The sequence below is a fragment of the Cupressus sempervirens genome, chromosome 6 (assembly GCF_028749045.1).
Source record: "Cupressus sempervirens isolate cs-2001-9-10 chromosome 6, ASM2874904v1, whole genome shotgun sequence".
Lineage (NCBI taxonomy): Eukaryota > Viridiplantae > Streptophyta > Pinopsida > Cupressales > Cupressaceae > Cupressus > Cupressus sempervirens.
Genome location: NC_143123.1, coordinates 22,048,281 through 22,069,492, shown reverse-complemented (window position 1 = coordinate 22,069,492; position 21,212 = coordinate 22,048,281). Strand labels below are relative to the sequence as shown.

General features: G+C 35.7%; 1 protein-coding gene and 1 long non-coding RNA gene across 4 annotated transcripts in view; both read left to right on the top strand.

Moving 5' to 3' along the window:
- Positions 1 to 12,934: 12,934 nt before the first annotated feature.
- The window catches only part of LOC149550867 (proteinaceous RNase P 1, chloroplastic/mitochondrial-like), a 58,930-nt gene continuing 50,652 nt past the window's right edge, over positions 12,935 to 21,212 (top strand). Inside the window, exons 1-3 of one of the 3 annotated variants that reach the window (XM_089786452.1) lie at positions 12,936 to 13,210; positions 13,383 to 14,123; positions 14,458 to 14,778. In XM_089786452.1, the coding sequence (XP_089642578.1) occupies positions 13,413 to 14,123; positions 14,458 to 14,778 (1,032 nt within the window). In that variant the 5' untranslated portion in view covers positions 12,936 to 13,210; positions 13,383 to 13,412. Of the gene's footprint in view, positions 14,124 to 14,457; positions 14,779 to 21,212 lie in introns of all 3 variants that reach the window. The other 2 variants (XM_089786451.1, XM_089786450.1) reach the window with 2 other exon arrangements.
- Positions 18,887 to 21,078, top strand: LOC149550868 (uncharacterized). The gene is made up of 5 exons (XR_016352631.1): positions 18,887 to 19,653; positions 19,778 to 20,052; positions 20,161 to 20,543; positions 20,669 to 20,868; positions 20,957 to 21,078. It is a non-coding gene; the product is annotated as an uncharacterized LOC149550868 (long non-coding RNA).

Genomic DNA, 21,212 nt, shown 5'->3' with positions numbered 1-21,212 from the left:
AGAGATGACCCTTTAGGAACATTTCACTAGGTAATACTAACTCACAACAAGGTTTCATATGTTCATTATATGCTTTAAATTTAGTTTCATATGTTACTTATATTCCTATACTTGTACTTAATATTAAATGCCCATAATACTAATATTTACTACAATGTTGAATTATAGGTGTCTTCAACAGTAGCAATGCATAAAGATAGAAATAATTTTAAGGAGCAAAACAAAGACAATTCTATGATAGTTTAGTCTCTAGGATTTTTTGGGAGTTGTGTACATATAATATGGTTCTATCAACTCCTGGCGGCTCTTTGCACTCTCCATTTCTTCGGCCCAGTTGCAGCTTCAGAGTCACCATGTGGCAATAGCTCACTCACCCATGCAGACTCTACCAGCACAACTACACAAGGCATGACTTTCATAGCAACACAGACCCTAGCTACGTGGACCCCCACTCGCCATCCTTGCTACAGATTTCTAGTGACCCCTCCACGTGGACTGACTCCTTCCGTTGGTGCCACCTCAGATGATAGTTGGACATGGACCCACTCCATCCAGCATGGTGACCTCAGTAGCTTGTTAGTATCCACATCAGTGCATGTTGTACATGCCACATTGGAGACACCTCACCCAACACCTCACTTGGTCATACCATATAGTTAGTAGACAGTGTACCTTGCCACATCACAGGCTGTATCGTCTGTACATAGTGATGTCATCCATTTGTATGCATAGTCATCCTGCCACGTCAACAAGGGGGATTTTTCACTAATGTCGGCATTTTACTATGCTAAATTTGATGGTCATCTGACCATCATTCCCTAGCAAAATTGAACTGCTATGATGGCCATTTGACCATCAAACTTAACCTAGTTTTTTTGCTGACAAGACCCCTCTCCAAGTGTAGCTTTGATTTGATAGTCCAACTTTGGGAGGCCATATCTTAGTCATCTGGACTCCAAATCAAGTGCAATTATTTTTTGTTTTGGGTAGAATTTTTTGAACTTTTTAATTGTGTTATTTTTTTCTAGTTTTGGTGCATGAATTTGTCAGAAATTGCATTTTTTGGTGACTGTACCTATCCAATCTTGCATTTTACAACTTCAAATGCTTTGTACGGGCTCATCTGGACATGTTTTCATGTTCTATTTTTTTTAAGTGCTTAATTTTTTGTCTACTTTTTAGATCTACAATCAAATTATGGGTTGTGTGGACAAAAATATCACTTTCAAAATTAGGACCTTTTCTACATTGTATTATTTTGATTACTTTTCAAAATTGTTGTACATCTGAGCTACAATACTTAATGATAGATTTGAGCCTCAAAAGGCAGTTGTAAACAACAAAATTAGAAGTCCAATTTGTACATTTTGACAAGTGGCCTATTGTACATGCACTGCATATAAAGTGCAAAAAACATCATTTTGGGGGAGGTCTTTTGATTGAGTGAATGGGGGGGTGTCTCTTGTGTTCTCGTGTCTCTCTTTTGTGCTCTTTTTCATTTTTTGCATCATGGGTTCACCTAAAACTCCACTTTTAACTTCACACAATTATACTACATGGAAAGATATTGTATGGAGTAGATTAATGGAAAAAGGTTTAAATTTATATGTAGATGGTACAATTACCAAACCCACTGATGCCACACACACTAGTTGATTGGAAAATCAAAGATAACCAAGCTTTATGAATTATCAGGAGTTGTGTTCATAGAGATCTCTTCTTCCACATTTCTAGCTTTAAGGAAGCCAAGCCTGCTTGGGACAAACTTGAAGGGTTGTATGGTAAGGTGGATGAGGAAAAGGGATACCAGATTGAGGATGAACTACTTCTCTTGGATCCTAAGAATTTTGACACAATTCAAGACTATATCAACAAATCCAATGAATTGAGAGCACTACTTAAAGGTTGTGGTAATCCCATGAAGGATGATCGCTTGATTCATCACATTTTGAAGAGGCTACCTTCAGAGTATGCATCTTTTGTGTCGAGTTACAACACTCACAGGTTGACCATGGGAAGTGCCTTCACTAAGCCTACATTTGATGCATTTGTAGAAATTTTGATGTTGGAACAATCCAAGTTGATGGATATGGGATTTCTCAAGTCATCAACAACCAAAGCAGTGGTGGCTACTCATGAGAACCAATCAAATCAAAGTGGCAAAAGTTCTACCAAGAGCAAGAAAAAGTAGTGGAAGCAAAAATCACAATCAGGGACACAACAATCTTCCTCCTCATAGTAAGGCAATTCTTCTTCCAACAAGAAGGGAAACAATGATAAGAAGGACAAATTTTTTTGTGCATATTCCAAGAAACCGAATCATGATGAGCATCATTGCAAGACTAAGAGAATCGATGAGTTGGAAACCCACTCAAGAAGAACAAAATCAATGTGCCAAATGCTTCCAAGGATTCAACTCCGCCCACTTCAAAGGGAAAGGGCAAGCACTTATGGCCGGTTCAAGTTCTTTAGCAGAGTGGATTCTTGACTCAGGTGCCTCATATCATATGGGTTCTTCAAAAGGAGACTTTTCTTCATTGAAGTTGTCTAGGGTACCACACATCTTTTTAGGAGATGATACAAAAATGGAAGTTGAAGGGAAAGGACAAGTTGAGATGGAAAATGGGGAGTTTAAAGAAGTTCTCTATGTTCCCAACCTTAGCTCTAATCTCCTTTCAATCTACCAAATCACTCACTATGGAGATGGAAATAAAGTCGAGTTCCTTCCTGATTCAGTAATGGTGCACAATCTCAAAAATGATTCATTGGTTGTAATGGGTAAATTCAATCATCACAAAAGGCTTTATTCTTTCTCCCACTTTGTGCCTAAGTCTCTTCACATGCCTTGTTGACTCAATTTCATTCACAAAGTACATTATGGCATGAGTGGTATGGTCATCTTGCCTTTTTCTATCTTCATCAACTTAGCTCAAACAATATGGTCAAAGGTCTACCTACAATCAATTTTTCTAAAGGTGAATGTTCAACTTGTTCCAAGGATATGCATCTAGAAGAGAAGATTGATAAAGGGAAGTCTTCAAGAGCATCGGTTGTTCTTTAGTTGGTTCACATGGTTCTAGTAGGTCTTTTTGTAGTAGCATTAGTTAGCAGGGGTTGCTACATTCTCACTTTCATTGATGACTTTTCACGCTGCACATGGGTCTACTTTCTTGAGCATAAGAATGAAGTGTTTGATAAGTTTCTAGCCTTCAAGAGTCATGTTGAAAAGCAATCAAGGAAAGGCATCAAGGTTCTTTGTATGTACAATGAAAGCAGATATGTGAACTCAAGACTTAAAGACTTTTGTAAACTTGAGGGTATTGATCTTCAGAATCCAATAGCATTTAGTTTGCAAAAGACAAGTGTTTCATAAATGAGGATTAGAACTCTTAAGTCTATGACAAGTTGCATGATTCCAGCCAAGTCTCTTGATCCATCACTTGAAGTTGAAGCTATAAGCAGTGCCAATCACATACTTAATAGGTCTCCTCATAATGCCTTAGATGGAAAGACTCCTTTTGAGGCATGATGCGACATAAAACCAGTTGTGAAACACTTCAGAGTCTTTGGTTGTCCAGCATGGGCAAACATATCTTCTAGGGAATGCAAGGCACCACCACCAAGGCCTTGTACTTTCATCAGATATGAAGAAAATGTTAAGGCATATAGACTAATGGATCCTGAGACTCATGAGATTTTTGTAGAGAGGAATGTTCACCTAGCTTATCCTCTAATCTTCTTCATACTTCATACATTGTGGAAACTGGTAGTGACACCAGTGATAATGATTCAACAGATTCAGATATATGGGGTCCTATTGATAGTTGCAGTAAGAGGTCATAGCATCAACATATTCCACATGCATACGTTGCTACAGTGATAGGTCCATGTCATTCAGTACAGTTGGGTACACCTTGTCTTCAAATTCCAACAACAGGAGATGACTACATAACAAATATTTTAGGTTTGTTTGTGGAGTCACACATTGTAGATTTGGGAGACATCATTAATGATATACATCTTCTCTTTGATGAAGAAGATCCTTCTTTAGTTGTTGGGAGGGCTCACTCTGACCCTCCTATCTATTCTCTACATGATTAGTCTTCACAGGTTGATATGATTGTGGATCCTTATGTATAGTAGTTGTAGGAAGTCTCTTTATCATTTGAGGAGACAATTGGTTCTTTGGGACAGGTTCTACATCCATCCTTGCTAGATCTGACATTATTCTTTTCAACAGCATTGGAAGGGGTGACAGTCAGTATTGGGATAGGGATAATTGAGCAGGTTTCAGAGACACCATTCATCATTAGGATTCTTTCTACACATTGGGGAAGCATCTCATTTGTACCTATGATATTATTTCTTCCAAAGGGGAGGAACATTATTTAACAGTCATGGATCAGCTTCTACATTGGAGTAGCTATCACTGATCAACATTCTACTTTGGAGGGGAAAGGGACTACCTTGTCTCCTTTCTTCTTCTCTCTTTTGGGGACCTTTTCCTCTTTTGGGATTGTGTTCTTCTCATACTTCTCTATTGTATATAATTGATGTATGTCATAATGGGGGCGGGGGGGGAGAGGGGGAGGTCTTAATTACTTCATCCATCCATGCATCTTGATTTTTCATCTCTCTTTTTGGGGGAGGGTTTTTCCCATGGGGTTTTCCTTCTATCTTCACTTTATGAGATATTGTATTGCTTTGTACATGGGTACCTAACATTGCCTAGTAGCTGGGACCCATCTTGCATTTTCATACTAGCTTTCATAAGCTTAAGTGCATTCCCCTAAGTTGCACTTAAGGGGGGGTGTTGGTGTAAATACATATTTACTTATTACACTTTACTTAAGTTTACTTAGGTCAAAGTATTATTTTATTATTTATTAGTGAGACACTTAGGAGTTTGCATACTCTTATGAGTTGTTATGTTGACAACACAGGAGTAAGCAACTCTAATTCAACACATGGTGTCTACAACACTGGAGTTTGCATAATTAACTAAGTTGTCATATTGACAATATAGTTATTTGCACTCTTAATTAAGCACATGGTGTCTACAACATAATTTTACGTGCTACACCTTTGTAGGCTTATCCTCTCATCATCACACATACTTCTATGCTTAATGGAGGATAATCCACTCCTGGTGGATATGTGTTTGGTTGTAAGACTTATCAGTGTGCTGACTCTTAGACATTTTAGAAGCATTGCAGAGGCCTTTATATACAAACACTCCTAGTGTACTTGTACATGCCATTACATCAATTCAGTTGATATTGTTATTCTGATCATACTACTTGTGCTTGAGTTCCTTGATCTTGGGTGATTTTTCCCTAAGGTGAATTCTTACAAAATTGTCATATAATACTGTTTTCCTAAGAAAATTCCACCAAATTGTTCTTGTTTTGATGGGGAGGCTATTGTTCCTACAATGTTAAAAGGAGAATATTCACTCTTTAGATTAGTATTTGTAGAATGTATGTATTATTAAAAACCGATATGTTAGATGGAAACAAGCAGTTTATACATCCAATTTCTAATTAGTACTAAATGATTTTGAATAAAGTTCAGGAACTTAATCATCTTAACCAATTAATGCCAACATTCGTAAACTGTTGATCTAGGTGAAGATATTAGTCCATGAATATCATTAGTTTAATTGATTTAATTGTTCTGTCAATATATTGTTGTCAAATATAGGAATAATCATAACATATTGGCAAGAGTTGCAGATTTTTAAAAAAGGACAATTAATAGTCATACTATGACCAATACTAGTCATGTCCGGAGCCATTAATAAGAGAATCAGACAAGCCATTTATAGGCAGTAGAAAGTGATATACCACTTTATGATTTTAAATTCTTGTTAAGAAGTCATTATCAGGGATTGTTAGTAGGATATCATTGCCATCAGTGCCTTTGTTAGCTAGAAGATCGACTTCTATGCTTCCTTCTTTGTAAACATGTTTTATAATTACTTCTTCCAATTTATCTATTGTTTTAATTGCATTTTCTAATTTATAATTTATCATCCAATTTGGTGTGCTTCTTATTCCTTAGAGCATTAAAAATTATCTGGGAGTCTCCTTCAATTTTTATTTTTTTTAAATTTATTGCAGCATATGAGGCCATCATGTACTGCTTCTAGTTCGATGATGTTATTAGAGGTTATACCCAAGGGTTTTTCTCTTTTGAGTATCCATTCTCCTGAGTCATTACTTAAAATGAAACCAATTCCTGAGACCCCTAGGTTTCCTTGAGAAGCTCCATTGAAATTGAGTTTTAGCCAACCTTATGGAGGTGGTTCCCACTTGCATTCCTTTCTAGCTATGTTATTCTTTGTTTTGATATACAGTGGAGGGTTATTTAAGTGATGTCAATTCTTTTTTATTTCTGCGTCCCATTTTTAGAGTGAGCCTTCTTCATTAGTTATTCTTCTCAGATAATTATTCATGACTTTTGTTATGCTAATTTTGATTTTGTTAACAAGTAAGGGTGTTTTCATTTTAGTATTGTTAAATAATCTTCTATTTATTTCTTTCCATATCTCCCAGACTAGAATGGATGAGGTGATATTCCATATTTTATCATACACTTTTTTATCCCTATCTATAGGCCAACCCGAGAGGTGATATTGCCAATCCCTAGGTGGGGGGTGGGGATTCCAGTTAAGTTTCCCCTTGAGCCAGTTCCAACATTCTTTAGAGTATTTCCATTGGTAAAGAAGGCATTCAATTGTTTCTGAAGCTTCTTTACAAAGTACACATCTTGTTAGACCTTCAAAACCCAATTTCCTTATCTTGTTTCTTGTAAGGATTTTGTTCTGGACTACCACCCGTAGGAAGATTCCTGCCTTTGGAAGTCCCGCTGGATCCCAATAGAGGTTCATAGGTATATTTATCTCATCCCATCTTTGGGAGTCGATGATTAGCTTATATCTTGCCTTCACTCTATAGGTTACACCATTTGATGTTGCCCATATGAACTTATCTTCTCCATTGTGATAATAAATAGGACGATTTTTGAGTATACCCTCTAACTTTACTTGTTCTTCTAGTGGAAGGTATGATCAAAATACATATAATCTGCAACTTTAGTTCCCCAAATTGTTGATAGGGTGTTTTTAAAGTTATTGGAGAAATTATACGAATCTAAGAAGGGGATTCCATTCCACGAGTCCTCCCAAAAGAGGGCTTTATCTCCTCTTCCTAAGTCCTAGGTTACATATTTAGATATTAGTGGACAACATTTTTGTATAAAGTTCTAGTTAATAGAGCCTTTAGGGGGATTTTTGGTTTTAAGAACTAAGGTGTAATCTCCAGAGTCTAGATATTTGTTGTATAGAATTTTGGCCCATTTGCTATCTCTTTCTTGAAGCATTTGCCAAACTTGTTTGGCCCTTAGAGCTTCGTTTTGTGATTCTAAATCTTTTATTCCTAATCCTCCTGCTATTTTGGTCTGCAAAATTTTTCCCAGTAAATTAAGGTAACTTTATTTTTGTGTTCTATTCCTTTCCAGAAGAAGTCTCTTAGTTTTGCTTCAATTTTTTCATTGATGTTTTTAGGAATTTAGAGGCATGATAGTTGATTTGTGGGTAGTGTTGTAAGCACTACTTTGATTTCAATGGTTCCTCTAGCTTTTGTTAGCCATTTTCCATTCCAAGCTTTTGTTTGTTTGTTTATTCGTTCTATTATATTATTCCATCCTTGGTTCTGTTTAGCATCTTTATCAAGAAAGATGCCAAGGTACTTACGTGGAAATGTGCCTTTCTTATAGCCTAAAAGAGAAAAGATGTAAGTTTCCTCTTCTTTGAGTGTATTAAGGAAGAAGATTTCTAATTTTTCAGTGTTGATCATTTGTCTTGAAGCTTTTGTGTAATTGTTAATAATATTTTTGTAGTTTTTTGCTTTTGTTCTAGAGCTAATCCCAACTAGAATCGTGTCATCCACAAATTGTTGATGTGTGGTATTTTCAATGTTATTGGCTATCGTTATACCCTGGATCTTTGTCATATTTTGGGCATGCTTAATAGATCTTCCAAAAGTTTCAGCCATGATGATAAAGAGGAAGGGTGATATAGTATCCCCTTGTTGGATACCCCGTGTGATACTTAAAAATCCTTCAGGGGTACCATTAACTAGTATAGAAATTTTAGGGGTTGAGATGCACTAGTAAATAAGGTTGATCCATTGATGCGAAAGTCCAAAAGCTTCTAAACTTTTACATAGGAATCTCCAGTCCACTTTGTCATAAGCTTTTTGGATATCCAATTTCATTAACATACATGCTTCCTTATTTTTTAATGCTGAGTGTATTGTTTCTTGGTTTATGGAAATCCCATCCAATATGGATCTCCCTGGTACAAATCCTATTTGTTCTTCTGAAATCAGTCTGGGTAGGAAAGCTTTAAGATGAGTTGCTAAAACTTTTGAGAAAAATTTATAGAGTGTATTGCAAAGAGCAATAGGTCTATGATCTCCAAGTTTTTATGCATTACTCTTTTTAGGGATTAATGTGATAAAGGTGTGGTTGATCTCTGTGAGTAGTGCCCCACCATTTTTGGTGGCTTCAATTGTAGCCCATAGATCTTCCCCAATTATATCCTAACATTTTTGGTAAAAGAAGGTTTGGAATTCGTCAGGTCTAGGTGATTTTTCAGGTTTAATATTGAAGAGAGTAGTCTTAACTTCATTTAACGTGAAGAGTTTATTTAGAGATTTGTTATCATCTTCAGAAATGAGTTTAGGGATTACTTTAAGCATTTCCTTTTGGGTTTTTAGATTTGATGAATCAAAGTTGTTGAGTGTCTTTGAAGTAGTCCACAAATTCTTTTGCTATCTTGTTTGGATCTATTTCCATGTTACCTTCTTTGTTTTTAATGTTTGTAATATTTCTAAAATTTCTATTTTGTATAGTACTGTTATGGAAGAGTTTGGTGTTTCTGTCACCTTCTTCCAGCCATTTTTCCCAAGATTTTTGTCTCCAAAATACTTCCTCCTTTGCTAAGATGTCTTCCTGTTTTGCCAATAGTTCTTTTTCTTCCATATATTTTTCGTTATTCATTCCATTTTTAATAACTTCTATGTTCAATTTTTTTTCATTTTTCAAGGTTGATTTTTTGTTTGAATATGTTGTTGAATTGAGTTTTATTCCAATATATTAATTTTATTTTTAGTATTTTCATTTTTGTTACAAAATAGAACATTTTTTTATCCTTGGACATGTTCTTCTTGCCACCATTTCTTTATATTTCCTATGAAATTTTGGTCTAAAAACCACATTTTTTCACATTTAAAAGAGTTTCTAATAGGTTTTATTGGTTCCATAATGTTTAATGTAACATGGAAGTGATCTGAACCTATTATTGGTAGCATATCAGCTTTGATCTCCATGTTGATTACACTTAAATTCCCATGAAAAGGAATATATCTAGCTTTTCTGCGATATAGCTGAAATCTTTTCTTTTGTTATTCCAACTGAAAATCCCATTTTTTGTTGGGATATTTGCTAACATGTTTCTTTCTGCCCAATTTTTAATTCTTTTGAAGCCTGCAAGGTGCCTTGTAGTCCCTCGTATTTTTCTTCTCTTGACATTATTGCATTGAAGTCACCTCCTATGAAGATTGTCATATCTCAGTGATTATGAATGAAGGTGTTGATTCCATTCCATACTATAAATTTTTCCATTGTTGGAGTAGGGCCATATATATATTGATTAATATGAATTCTATGTTATTTTTTAGGCTTGATACTCTACATCCCATCTAGTTGGTGTTTATAGTCATCATATTAAGGATCACTTTCCTTGGATTCCATATTATTCCAAGACCACCTGAGGCTCTATCTGATTCTTTATATTTTGACTTCCATTGCCCTAATTTTAATCCCAACTTTTTACTTTCTTTTGTGTTTAATTTTGTCTCGTGTATTAATATAATTTCTAATTCAAATGCTGTTAAGTTTCACTTTAGTAAGCGTTTCTTGCTAGAGGCATTTAGGCCTCTAGCATTCCAAGTTGTAATCTTCATTGGGACTTGGGAAGGATCTTCCCCTTCCCAGTCTATAGGATTTCATTGATTTTTGTTTGTTCTTTTGCTTGACCTGCAACTTCCCTTAATTCTTTTAGGGATTTTCTTCCTCTTCTAGCTTTTGGTTTTCCACATTTTGGTGTTTTAATGCCATCTTGATTGATGGATATCTCAAGATTATTCAGATTTATCTGCTCACTAATTTCTTCAGGCATTTCTAAGGCTTCTGTAAGAATTTCATTGATGAATTGATTCACATTTGCATCATCCTTTGTCTCTGTATTGCCTTCATCCTTCTCTATTTCTATTGTTTCTACTACTTTGCTTTTTGTCAATGGACTTTCCTCCATGATTCCAAATTCTTCCCATTTTTGAATGTCATTTTCCTGTCGCTTTGCTAGATTGTTTGTTTCGCTACTGGTTAGATTTGTATCCTCTAAGATACTTTCAATTTCTAAGGGAATTATTGTTTCCTTGAACATTTCTTGTTTTGTGATATTACTCTCTTTCCTTTCTGAACCAAATATATCCTTGCCATTTGAAGGTGTCTACCATAATTTGTAACTTTTCCTTTTAGACTTTTTCCGGATGGTAATATTGCTCCATTGTTCTAAATCTGTTGTTGGAATAGTGTTGATTAGGACTTGTGCATTTGTATTTATAGTTTCTCTGCCAGTCAGGTTTTCCTTTTCACTACTTGCAATTTCTCCTTGCTTGTGCTGATTTTTATTCATTTCTCTTCCTCCACTTCCTTTTTTCTTTCTTCTGATTTACTTATTGTTCTATCTCTTGATTCTACTGAAGAGTTTCTATTTTTAGGAATTGTGCTAGTAGCTAATACATGGTCCGTATGCATTTGTTCTGCTATGATAAGTTGGTCTTCTATGTCGCTCTGGAGGAGTAGAATCTCATGTTTTAGAATGTTAATCTTTTTCTTGATGGCTTATGCTTCCTCTATATTTCTGCGACAATCTTTACGTTCTTTTAAGTTGAAGGAATTGTGAAGTTTTCTTCTCTGGCCCTTTGTGCTTGTTCCATTTCCACTAGCTTCTCTTTATTTTCTGGTTCCATCCTTCTTCTGGTTCTATCTTGCTTTTCTAATTTTAATTCTTCTATTAGATCCTCTGATTCCTTAATTTGCACTTTTATTCCTTCTGTCTTATTCCTGGTTGTTGTTGACTTATATCTTTAACTCTTTCTTGTTCCTATTTATGCAACTAAGAGTCTCTTTAATGTTAGTTGCATTGAATCCTATTTCCAAGTTGGGATTTATGATACTAGAGATTTCACCCTTATATTTAGTGAATTTTAAATTTTAAATTGATCTATTAGTGATAAGTTTTTTGATTATGGAACCCCTTTGCATGATATCATATTTAACCAGCATTTTGATGTCACTTGATTTGTAATAATCTAAATCTATGCCAGTTAACCGACCTATTGAATTTCCTATTTTTCTAGGGTTTTAACGTGTTTAATTTTTGGAGGAAAATTCTTGCATTCTAACCAGATAGGGGTAAATTTAATTTTTTCTTCATTCCAATTAGGCTCCTAAGCTAAAAACTTAACTAGGAATCCTTTATAATAGCAATTGCTTGTAGAAATTAATAAATTTCTAGTGAACTTAGATTTACACAACATGAACAAAGTGTTTTTAGCGAAGGGATAGATACTTACCTACTGCTGACAATATTTCTCTAATCTTTTTTGAAGGTTTAGGATAAGCTTGCTTGGTCCACCCCAGTGAGCATAGACTCCCTATTTTGAGCAATTCATCCATTTTTCTTCTATATACCTATCACTAATAATAAAAAAATTAGAGCATTTGTTAGTTTTTATCAGAGATTCTCCTCTAGGATTGAGATCTATCGAGCCTTGGCTTCTTTTGTGTGGTGGGATATAAACATTGTGACCCTTGGCAGTAATATTCAGAGATTTTGTGTTCACCGTTTTTTGTTGCCATTGACCTAATGGAATACCATTGACAACTGAAATCTTCTTTGGAGGTAATATCGGTTGTGATTTGGCTTCTTCCTGTATAGTTTTTTCTTGTTTCTTATAAACCCTTTCCTCTTGTGCTTTTGCGTATCTGGTTTGTAGGTGGAAACTTTCTTGTTTCTTGATATGGTTTCCATCCTCTCCATTTTTGTTCAGATTTGGTAATGTTTTCTGGGGCAATTTGATTCTTCCTTCTTTCTTTTTACTAGTTGCCATCCTTTTTCTGTTTTCCTTATTGTTCCAGATTTGCCTGTTGCTTTGATTAAAGCCCTCCTTTCATCATATGCTTTGACTATGTTGTTGAAGGTATTAATATTCAATTTACTGGCTTTGTTTCAGAGAGTACTGCAAATTTGTTGAAGATTGCTAACAACGTGGATCCTTGTAGAAGATTTCTGCCTTTTGCTATGTGAGAGGATTCCTTTAGGGTTTTGGCGAGAGCATATTTGGGAGGAGTATTTTTTGCTATCTTTGATAAGCTCCATATTTGCTTTGGAATGGTTTAATTTTGTTTCATGATTTCTACTTTTGACAATAGCGCAGAATAATTCAATTTTAAGACAATCATTTTTGCTATTTTATTATCTGTCTCTCACTTTAATTCTTATTACAATATTGTTTAACTAAATAATACTTTAATTCTTATTACAATATTGTTTAACTAAATAATATATTATAAATTTTACTAATTAAGAAAAATTATATACAATGCATCTTTTATTTACTTTCTAAAAGAAATTTATAACTTAACATTTAAGTTCAAATAATTAAAATTAAAATTTTTAAATTACTATTTAATAGAAAAAAATAACTTAGTATTCTAACTATTTTCTTACTACAATTTATAAAAGTTTCAAACTTCCACACAAGTAAAAATAATTTAAAATTATCACTCGCTGAACGTCATTAAAAATCTTTCAATAGAAATCACGCCCATCTAAAAAGGATTAGAGAACCAGGAATATGCAGTAGTTTAGTGGACCATTATCCAATTGGGCCTCTGGAAATTGTAATGTGAAAGGTATGCAGGGGAATCTATTGGGCAGGGGAATCTATTGGATTTCATGACAAGCATTATGATGGGGGCAACGGACAATAGCCGAGCCGTCTATGGCAGAAAATTTTGATCTGAGAATGAGTTTCAAAACAACCCAAATGACAAAGGCTTCTGTCTTCTACAGGTGCCGCCTACCTTCTAACAATCTCCGTACAAATTTCTGCTGTTCTATAGCACAGAAACCCATGAAAAGCTTCTTAAGTCCATTTAATATCAGCATAAAACTTCAGTATAGAGACTCTTTCTTATGGCATTATAACTATTTCGTTTTAGCTCAAAAAGCTTCTGCTTCACAGTACAATCGTTCCCCTTCCGTGAATATTGAAATGCCGAAGAAAAATGTACCCACCAAATTAAGGAAGGAGATGAGGAAGTCTGCACAAGGGCAGTTAAGACATGGTTTGGACATGTGTTCCAAAAGAGGGGATTTGTTGGAAGCCATTTCGTTATATGAAAAGGCTCTGTCAGCTGGTGTGAAATTTGACCAGCACAATTACAATGTGCTTCTCTATCTCTGCTCTTCTGCGGCCATGGGTGTCTTGAGCCCTGCCAAGAGTGGCACTAAAAGAAGTAACAGCACTAATTCAGGTTCAACTGAACAAAATCACCAGCCTTCAATTAAGACTGTTGAAAGACTAGCAGTGGTTTCGGAGGAAATCAAGGGATTGGCCCTCCATAGGGGCTTTCAAATCTATGAAAAAATGTGTTCAGAGAAAATCCCTTTAAATGAGGCCGCATTTACTTCCTTGGCAAGACTGGCCCTAGGAAAGGGTGACGGAGATTTGGCTTTTGATATTGTGAAACAAATGCAATCTTATGGTATAACTCCAAGGCTCCGTTCATATAGTCCCGTGTTATTTGCTTTCTGCAAAAATATGGAGATGGAAAGAGCATATCAGGTGGATGAGCACATGAAAGCTAATAATGTGGAAGCAGAGGAACCAGAGCTAGAAGCACTCCTGAAGCTCAGTGCTGAAGCTGGCAGAGAAGAAAAGGTTTATCATTTGTTGCATAGGCTTAGAGCAAGCGTTCGACAGGTATCTGAATCAAAACAATTATGGTTTATTTATTCTCAATTAATTAATTCTATACTAGTTCTTAAGTGATAGCCCATCTGCAAATTCAAGAAGAATACGATTAGACATGAAGTGATTGGATTATATAGAACACAAAGAACTAAAGTTTATGGTTTAGCCAACTAGTCTAATTTCCAAAAGAGATTCAAACAGACGTTAGGTTTATGGAATCGTGATTTGTTAGGATTTAGTGAATTCTATATTATTTCTTGAATATTATCTTGTAATGCAGCCATCGCGTATTTTCTTAATGGAAAGATTCACCATCTATTTTTTATCAAAACTGTCCCTGCAGGTATCTCCATCTACTGCAAATGTAATAGAGCAATGGTTCAAGAGCAAAGTGGCTGCAAAGGTGGGTACGATTGGTTGGAACATTGAAACAATAAGAACGGCCGTGGAATCTAGAGGGGGAGGCTGGCATGGCCAGGGCTGGTTAAATAAAGGCAAATGGAAAATTGAACACACCAGCATGACCCCTACAGGTGTTTGTAGATGCTGTGGTGAGCAATTGATTACAATTGATATTGATCCATTGGAGACAGAATATTTTGCCAAATCCATTATGGCTCTGGCCACTCAGAAGGAGGTTGAATCCAACTTCACCAAATTTCAGGTAGGCCTGTGATTCTCTTTGGTTATCGCCTTAGCGTTAACTTCTTTTTCCAGATCACGTGGCTCCTCAAAAAGAGTGACATCTCTAGTAACGGTCCCAGTTTTTTGTGAATTTAACCATATTAATGCAGGGGAAACTCTCTTTCTCTCTCTCTCTAAATTCACACACACCTTGCAAAAGTCATTCAGTTGACTTGACTTGAATTTGAAAACTTAAAACAGCCATGAGATTCACAAGGCAAGAAAACATTATAGTTTTCTTCTTGATGTAGGGGACTCCTTGTACATACCACAAAACAATTGCTGCAAATTCCGCTGATGGAGATACCTTAATGAGCTCTCAAACAACACCACATTACCATACTTATATAAATCAGCAACCTCTCTTAGACATACATTGCAATACAGAAATGCTTCAAATAATTGTAAAAAACCTGCAAACTTCAATGGAAATTACTCAGACCAAACCACTTGAATTGATATGTCAACAAAGAAAGCTGAAATTACATTGATACGACAGCCATAGAGGCTGATAAAATTGTCACAAACTGATGTAAAACTGATCCATCACAGCAACCTCACATAAGCTTTAAATTTGAAAGAGAACTGGCATAACTGTCTGCGACTCTCCGCAGGCTTCACAAAACACCTTCAATTTTTAATTCAACATCAAAACCACCTTCAAAAGAAACTGTAACACAAAATCCACCTGCAAATTTCAATACAACCTTCATTCCTTCCTTTGCCAAATCCAAATCTACAAACTCTTGCTTCAACTGGGCTGTTTGGCTTCTGCTATCTCTTCATTCTCTGCCTGCAGTCATCTTAATTCAATGGTGAATTCAGTTGCAATAAATAGGTATGTGGAAACTGCAAGTATATTGAGCAAAATGGGCATTAGCAAAACTCGTAACAAGAGTTGTATGCATCAAAAGCCCCCAGTAACTTACTCAAAATGAGTTCTATACATATATCTAGAATCCCAACACTCAGGATTCCAACCAATTCAAAGTGAAGAGTTTCTTGGAGAAAAAAAACAAACTACAAAATTACAAAATTCCAGAAAACTACGAAACTGGATACCCCAACTTGGTGGAGTCATAACTTTCGATTTGGTGCCCAGAATTCGAAACTGCTTACATTGTTAGAAAGGTATAGAAGAGATCTAATTTCAGTATTGTAAAACTATGCCTTCGGCTATTGATTTAAGTGACTGACAACACTTCCAACCCCAAAGTTCTCTGAAAGTGCCAATTAGTAAAACATAGAAAATACCAAATAATTAGATTTTTCGCTTTGCCCATCTCTGTTTGTTATGCCAAATCTGGATTGCTCTGGATCGCTCCTGAACTGCTCTGCATCACCTTCGGACTGCTCTTTTGGATCACCCCCAAACTGCTCTGGATCAGACTTTTCGAGGAACACCCTTGGACAACTCTTGATCACCATTGGACTGGTTTGGATCATGCAGCCAAAGATCCTTATTACTTGCAACTAGGATTGATTTATAGACTAAGCGGGATGAAAATTAGCCTGGGTTCACAACATACCATGGGTTAGAACTAACCCTCGAATCACATGCTTGTGTTAAGAGGCCTACACTTTTTGCATATTATAATTATGACTTGCAAGTAACAAAACATAACTCACCAAATAACTGATGCCTTCCCACTTTATTCCAGGCGATGGCTTCCCACTTTATTGTAGCCAATAACTGATGCAAGTAACTAAACATAACTCACCAATAACTGATGCCTTCCCACTTTATTGCATTTCAACCTTCTGCGGATTGTTATTCTTCTTTTCTGCTTTCACTACACATGCCTTGCCCTGCATATCATGTCTTAATTTTTTGTATCTGCCTTTCATCAATTCCACAACTGTTTCTTTTCTTGCATCGGTTCAGAGTATTACCATTCGAAAGATGTTCATACCCTGTTTTGATGCTCCCATTTTGGCACGGCCAAGCAGGATGCTCTTTCATCACATATTCCCTTTGACTTATATACCATAGCCAATTCAAATGCTTGGAACTGTTGAATTTAATTTTCTGAAATTGGGTAAACAAGGTGTAGGAAGTTGAGCTGGCTGCTTCTCCCGAAAGATGCATCTATTTAGGAAATTGCTACCATCTCAATCAAGGATCTCATTGGAGGCTGTTAGACTATGTCAAAATCCTGAGGGTTTATGCTAGACATGTTCCAACAATCTCCCCCTCAGCATCACCCAGGGGAATTTGAACCTGCAACCTCACTATGATGCCGCTTGTAGAGAATTGAGTTGGCCATTTCCCCCAAAATATGCATCTATTCAAGAAAGCTACCATCCCAGTTAAGGATTTCACAGAAGGCTGTTATACTATGTCAAAATCCCTAGGGGATATGCTGGACATGATCCAACACCAAGATTCTCATCTATCCATGTCTCTACTATTGCATTTTGGGAATGTGTGTGTGTGTGTGCGTGAGAGAGAGAGAGAGAGAGAGAGAGAGAGAGAGAGAGACCTAAAAAGTATTTGGTAGATAGCTCTTTGCATTTTCTATCAGGTTCTACACTATTTTGCAATGGAAGAAAAACTTCTGAGAGATATTTTCTTCTATGTATTTTTCATTGATATTCTTATTGATACTTCTTGATACATTTTAATTAAATATTTCTTTAGCAGTGTTGTTTCCAAAGGATAAAGATTTTGTATAATGAAAATGATCAAGATCTTGATTACAAATTGAAATGTAGACCCCTAGCAAACTTTATGTCTAAGGCATGCCACAAGTCATCTTGGCCTTTTTCATCTCTTGAAGTTTGCCGTATGGCCAAATTCTGCACCTATTGTAAAAAATCCACCATTTGTTCCCGTACCATAAATGATAAAACACAAGAATACCAAACATAAATGAGTTACCTGATTTTGATGCCTTGGCATGAACGTAATCCTACTCAAGATCTAGGAATAATGCAATAAAGAATTTGTCTGTGAAATGCTCTTTGCTTGCATCTTTGCTAATAGGAAAAATGTGATGAGACTGCTATAAAAATATCCGTTGCAGGAACTAAACAGAAGATCTCAAAATACTAGATCTTGCATTCATCTGCAATATACAACGAGTTATAACCAAAATTTCCTAGGAGGCTAGGACAATACCCCATATTTGCCTATTGACTTTCTTCTTTGGGACTCATAGGACTTTTTAATGACTCATTTCATTCCAAACAAGGATAGAGAAAAGGGATTCATGCCTAATGGTTTTGGCCTTTCTTCCTTTTCCTTAGAATAGGTTTCCCAGCTGGCCAAGTGCCTTATGACTAACAAAAATAACCACTTCACTTGGATTACGAAAAATAATAAAACTATATATGGCAGTGAAGGGGTATTACCTCAGTCCTAATGATAGTTGGACTAATCGCTGATTAATCGGCCAGTCGCGAGTTTTTGCCAAGTAAGTCAATTGGACAAGTTTTTCAGCCAAAAAATCGCAGCGAAAATTTGCCAAGTTTTTGGAAAAATTCATTGAGTAATTGGCGAGTTTTTATGAAGAACCTGCAAGTTGTTAAAAACAACTCACCCGTGTTTGCGTGCCTACCTTAAAATGCAAAAAATGGCATTTTTTGTTCGTTGTTTGGTATTTGCAGTGTTTTGTTTTTTGAGTGGAGGAGGAAAGGAGGTTTCCAAGCCCTTGCTAGCTGATTGCAAAGTATTGAAGGCGGATTCAAGTGGATTTAAGGTGGATTTCAAATGTTTTTCAAGAAAATTCACATTCCCAAGTAGGTTTGCTGAGTTTGTTATCATGTTTTTTTAAAATATTGTATTCATTTTTTGTTGCATCTAAATCAATTTAAAATCATTCCTAAGTAATTCGAAATGGTTTTGAATCATTCGACCAAGATTCAACTCTATTTTTAGCAAGTTTTATTGAATCTTTCACCATGTTTTTGAAGAATGCCTATTTTTTTTATAGAAAATATCAAACTCTAGTAGTTTGTTTAGTTTTTTTAAAACTTTGAATGATGTCTAAAAATATTAAAACTAATTTACATAGTAAACATTGTTTATTTTTTAACTAAAATATTTATTTTGTGTTTTTTATTTCTCTTTGTAGGGCAGCAGTTAACAGTTAACGATTAATTTAGTAAGGCATAAGAGTGGGCACTGATACCATTTCATTCTGAATATATAGGTATCTGGCTTAAAAATCCTAGAGATAAGGCATGATGGTATGCCTATGAACAACCGGATGAACCTGGGAAAGTGATTTGCATAAAATGTGAGAAAATTTATGGAGGCATAAACCGCCTCACCTCGCAGACATTAGGAAACATGATACAAATCCATGTGACAAAACTACAAAAGAGATAAAAATATTTATTAATGACCTACTTACAGTTGGGGAAAAGAAAAAATTGCAAAGGGAGAGGGAAAGATTAGCTATGAGGGCAACCATAGCTGAAACTCAAGGTGCTCCAATTAACATTAAAGAAGAAGCAACACTTGAGAACATAGCGGGCTCTCTTCATGGTCCACCCATTTGCATACATAGTGCTTCCTCATTTATCACTTATGCTTCCTCTAGTTGAGTGCTTCCTCTTTTATCACTTATGCTTCCTCTAGCTGAGTGTCTGATTCTTCATCAAAGTCAGCATCAATGATAGAAAATTATTTTGTGCCCAAGAACTCACCTGGAGCACAACCATCATTCGAGGCCAGTGGATGGAACAAGGAGGCACATGAGAAAATAAATGTTGGATGTGTTGAGTTTTGGTATTCCAATAGTCTCCCATTGCGTATGGTTGAGAGTCCCTATTGGCTAACTTTGGTGACAACAATGACAGTTATAGGAAAATGGTACAATGATCCTTCTTGCAAGGATTTGGGTAGGAGGTTAGTAACCACTTGATTTCATTTTTAAATTTAAATTATTTTTTCTTGATTATTAAATCAAAATTGTGCAACATGTACTAAGACTTAATTTCACTTTGTTTTTGTTGGTTGCTCGTAAATGCAGTTAGTAGGGCAAGAGCAGTGGTGAAGGACCAAAAAATAAAGTGGAGTAAATTTGGCTGCACCATTCTTTCTAATGGGTGGACAAATGGAAAAAACCAAACCATTATTAATTTTTTGGTTACTTGTGAGGACAATGTGTTGTTTTGGAAATAGGTTGATGCCTCCATAAAAATGCACACACATTGGCATTAATGTTGGAAAATGTTGTCATGGAGGTGCGAGTAGAGAATGTAGTGCAAATGATCACAAATAATGCGACTAAATATGTGGCAGTAGGTAACATTTTGTTGCATATGATTAAATATTAATGATTTATATTTAATTTAGTTTTGAGTTAAATTATGGAAACCGATTATTGATTATTTTTACGAATATGTCAAGTAGAATTGTCCAAAAGAGGCACCCTACTCTTTTTTGAGCACCTTGTGTAGCACATGTCCTTGATCTTATTTTGGAAGACATAGGAAAACTTGATTGGGTGACTCCAATTGTGGAAGATGCAAGGTGGATCACAAAGTATATCTACAATGACCCTTGGGTTCTATATTTGATGAGAGAGCACACACTCATGGGAGAGATTTGGTGAGACCTACTGTCACAGGGTTTGCAATGATTCTCTTGACATTGCAAAACATTATTGGTACATTGGCTTCTTTGAAACAAATGTTTATAAGTCAACCATGGCTTGACTCATCTTTTTCAAAGAAGGCTGAAAGAGAGGTTATGGCATGTCTTTAACAATATTTTCGTGTTATGAGATTGTGAAGGTAACTTCAAAACTCTAATTTTTAGTTATTCTTGATTTGAGTCTCTCATTATTAATTTGCAACTTGCTAACATTAACAATTAATCTTTTTGTAAACTAATTTGTATTTTCAAATTTCAATTATAGATGTTCGAGCCCATGGTTAGAGTTTTGCGCTTGGTAGATGGGGATCAAACCCCAATAAGTTATCTTTATGAGGCCATGGATAGGGCCAAAGAGTCTATAAAAAAATACTACAAAGAGGATAGACTCAAATATGATCCCATTTGGGAAATTATTGATAGGAGATGGAACAATGAGCTCCACCAACCCATTCATTTAGCAGGGTACTTCCTCAACCCCCATTTCAGGTTTGATAATTCTTTTTTAGATCCTAATGGAGAGCTCATGGAAGGACTCTCTGTATGCATTCAGAAGATGATACTTGATGTTGCAGAGAGAGACCTTGTTATGATGGAACAACAAATCAATGTAGAATCAAAGGGTAAATTATTCTCATCAAAGTTGACAAAGAGAGCAAGAGGCATTCAAATCTTAGGTAATACATTTGCAATTTTGCGGTTGCCATTTGATAAATTATATTTTCACTTTGCTCTTTTCTTTCTAGCTTCTCAACATTTTATTTTGCAGATGCTTGGTGGCAAAGTTGGGGTAGAAATACCCCACATCT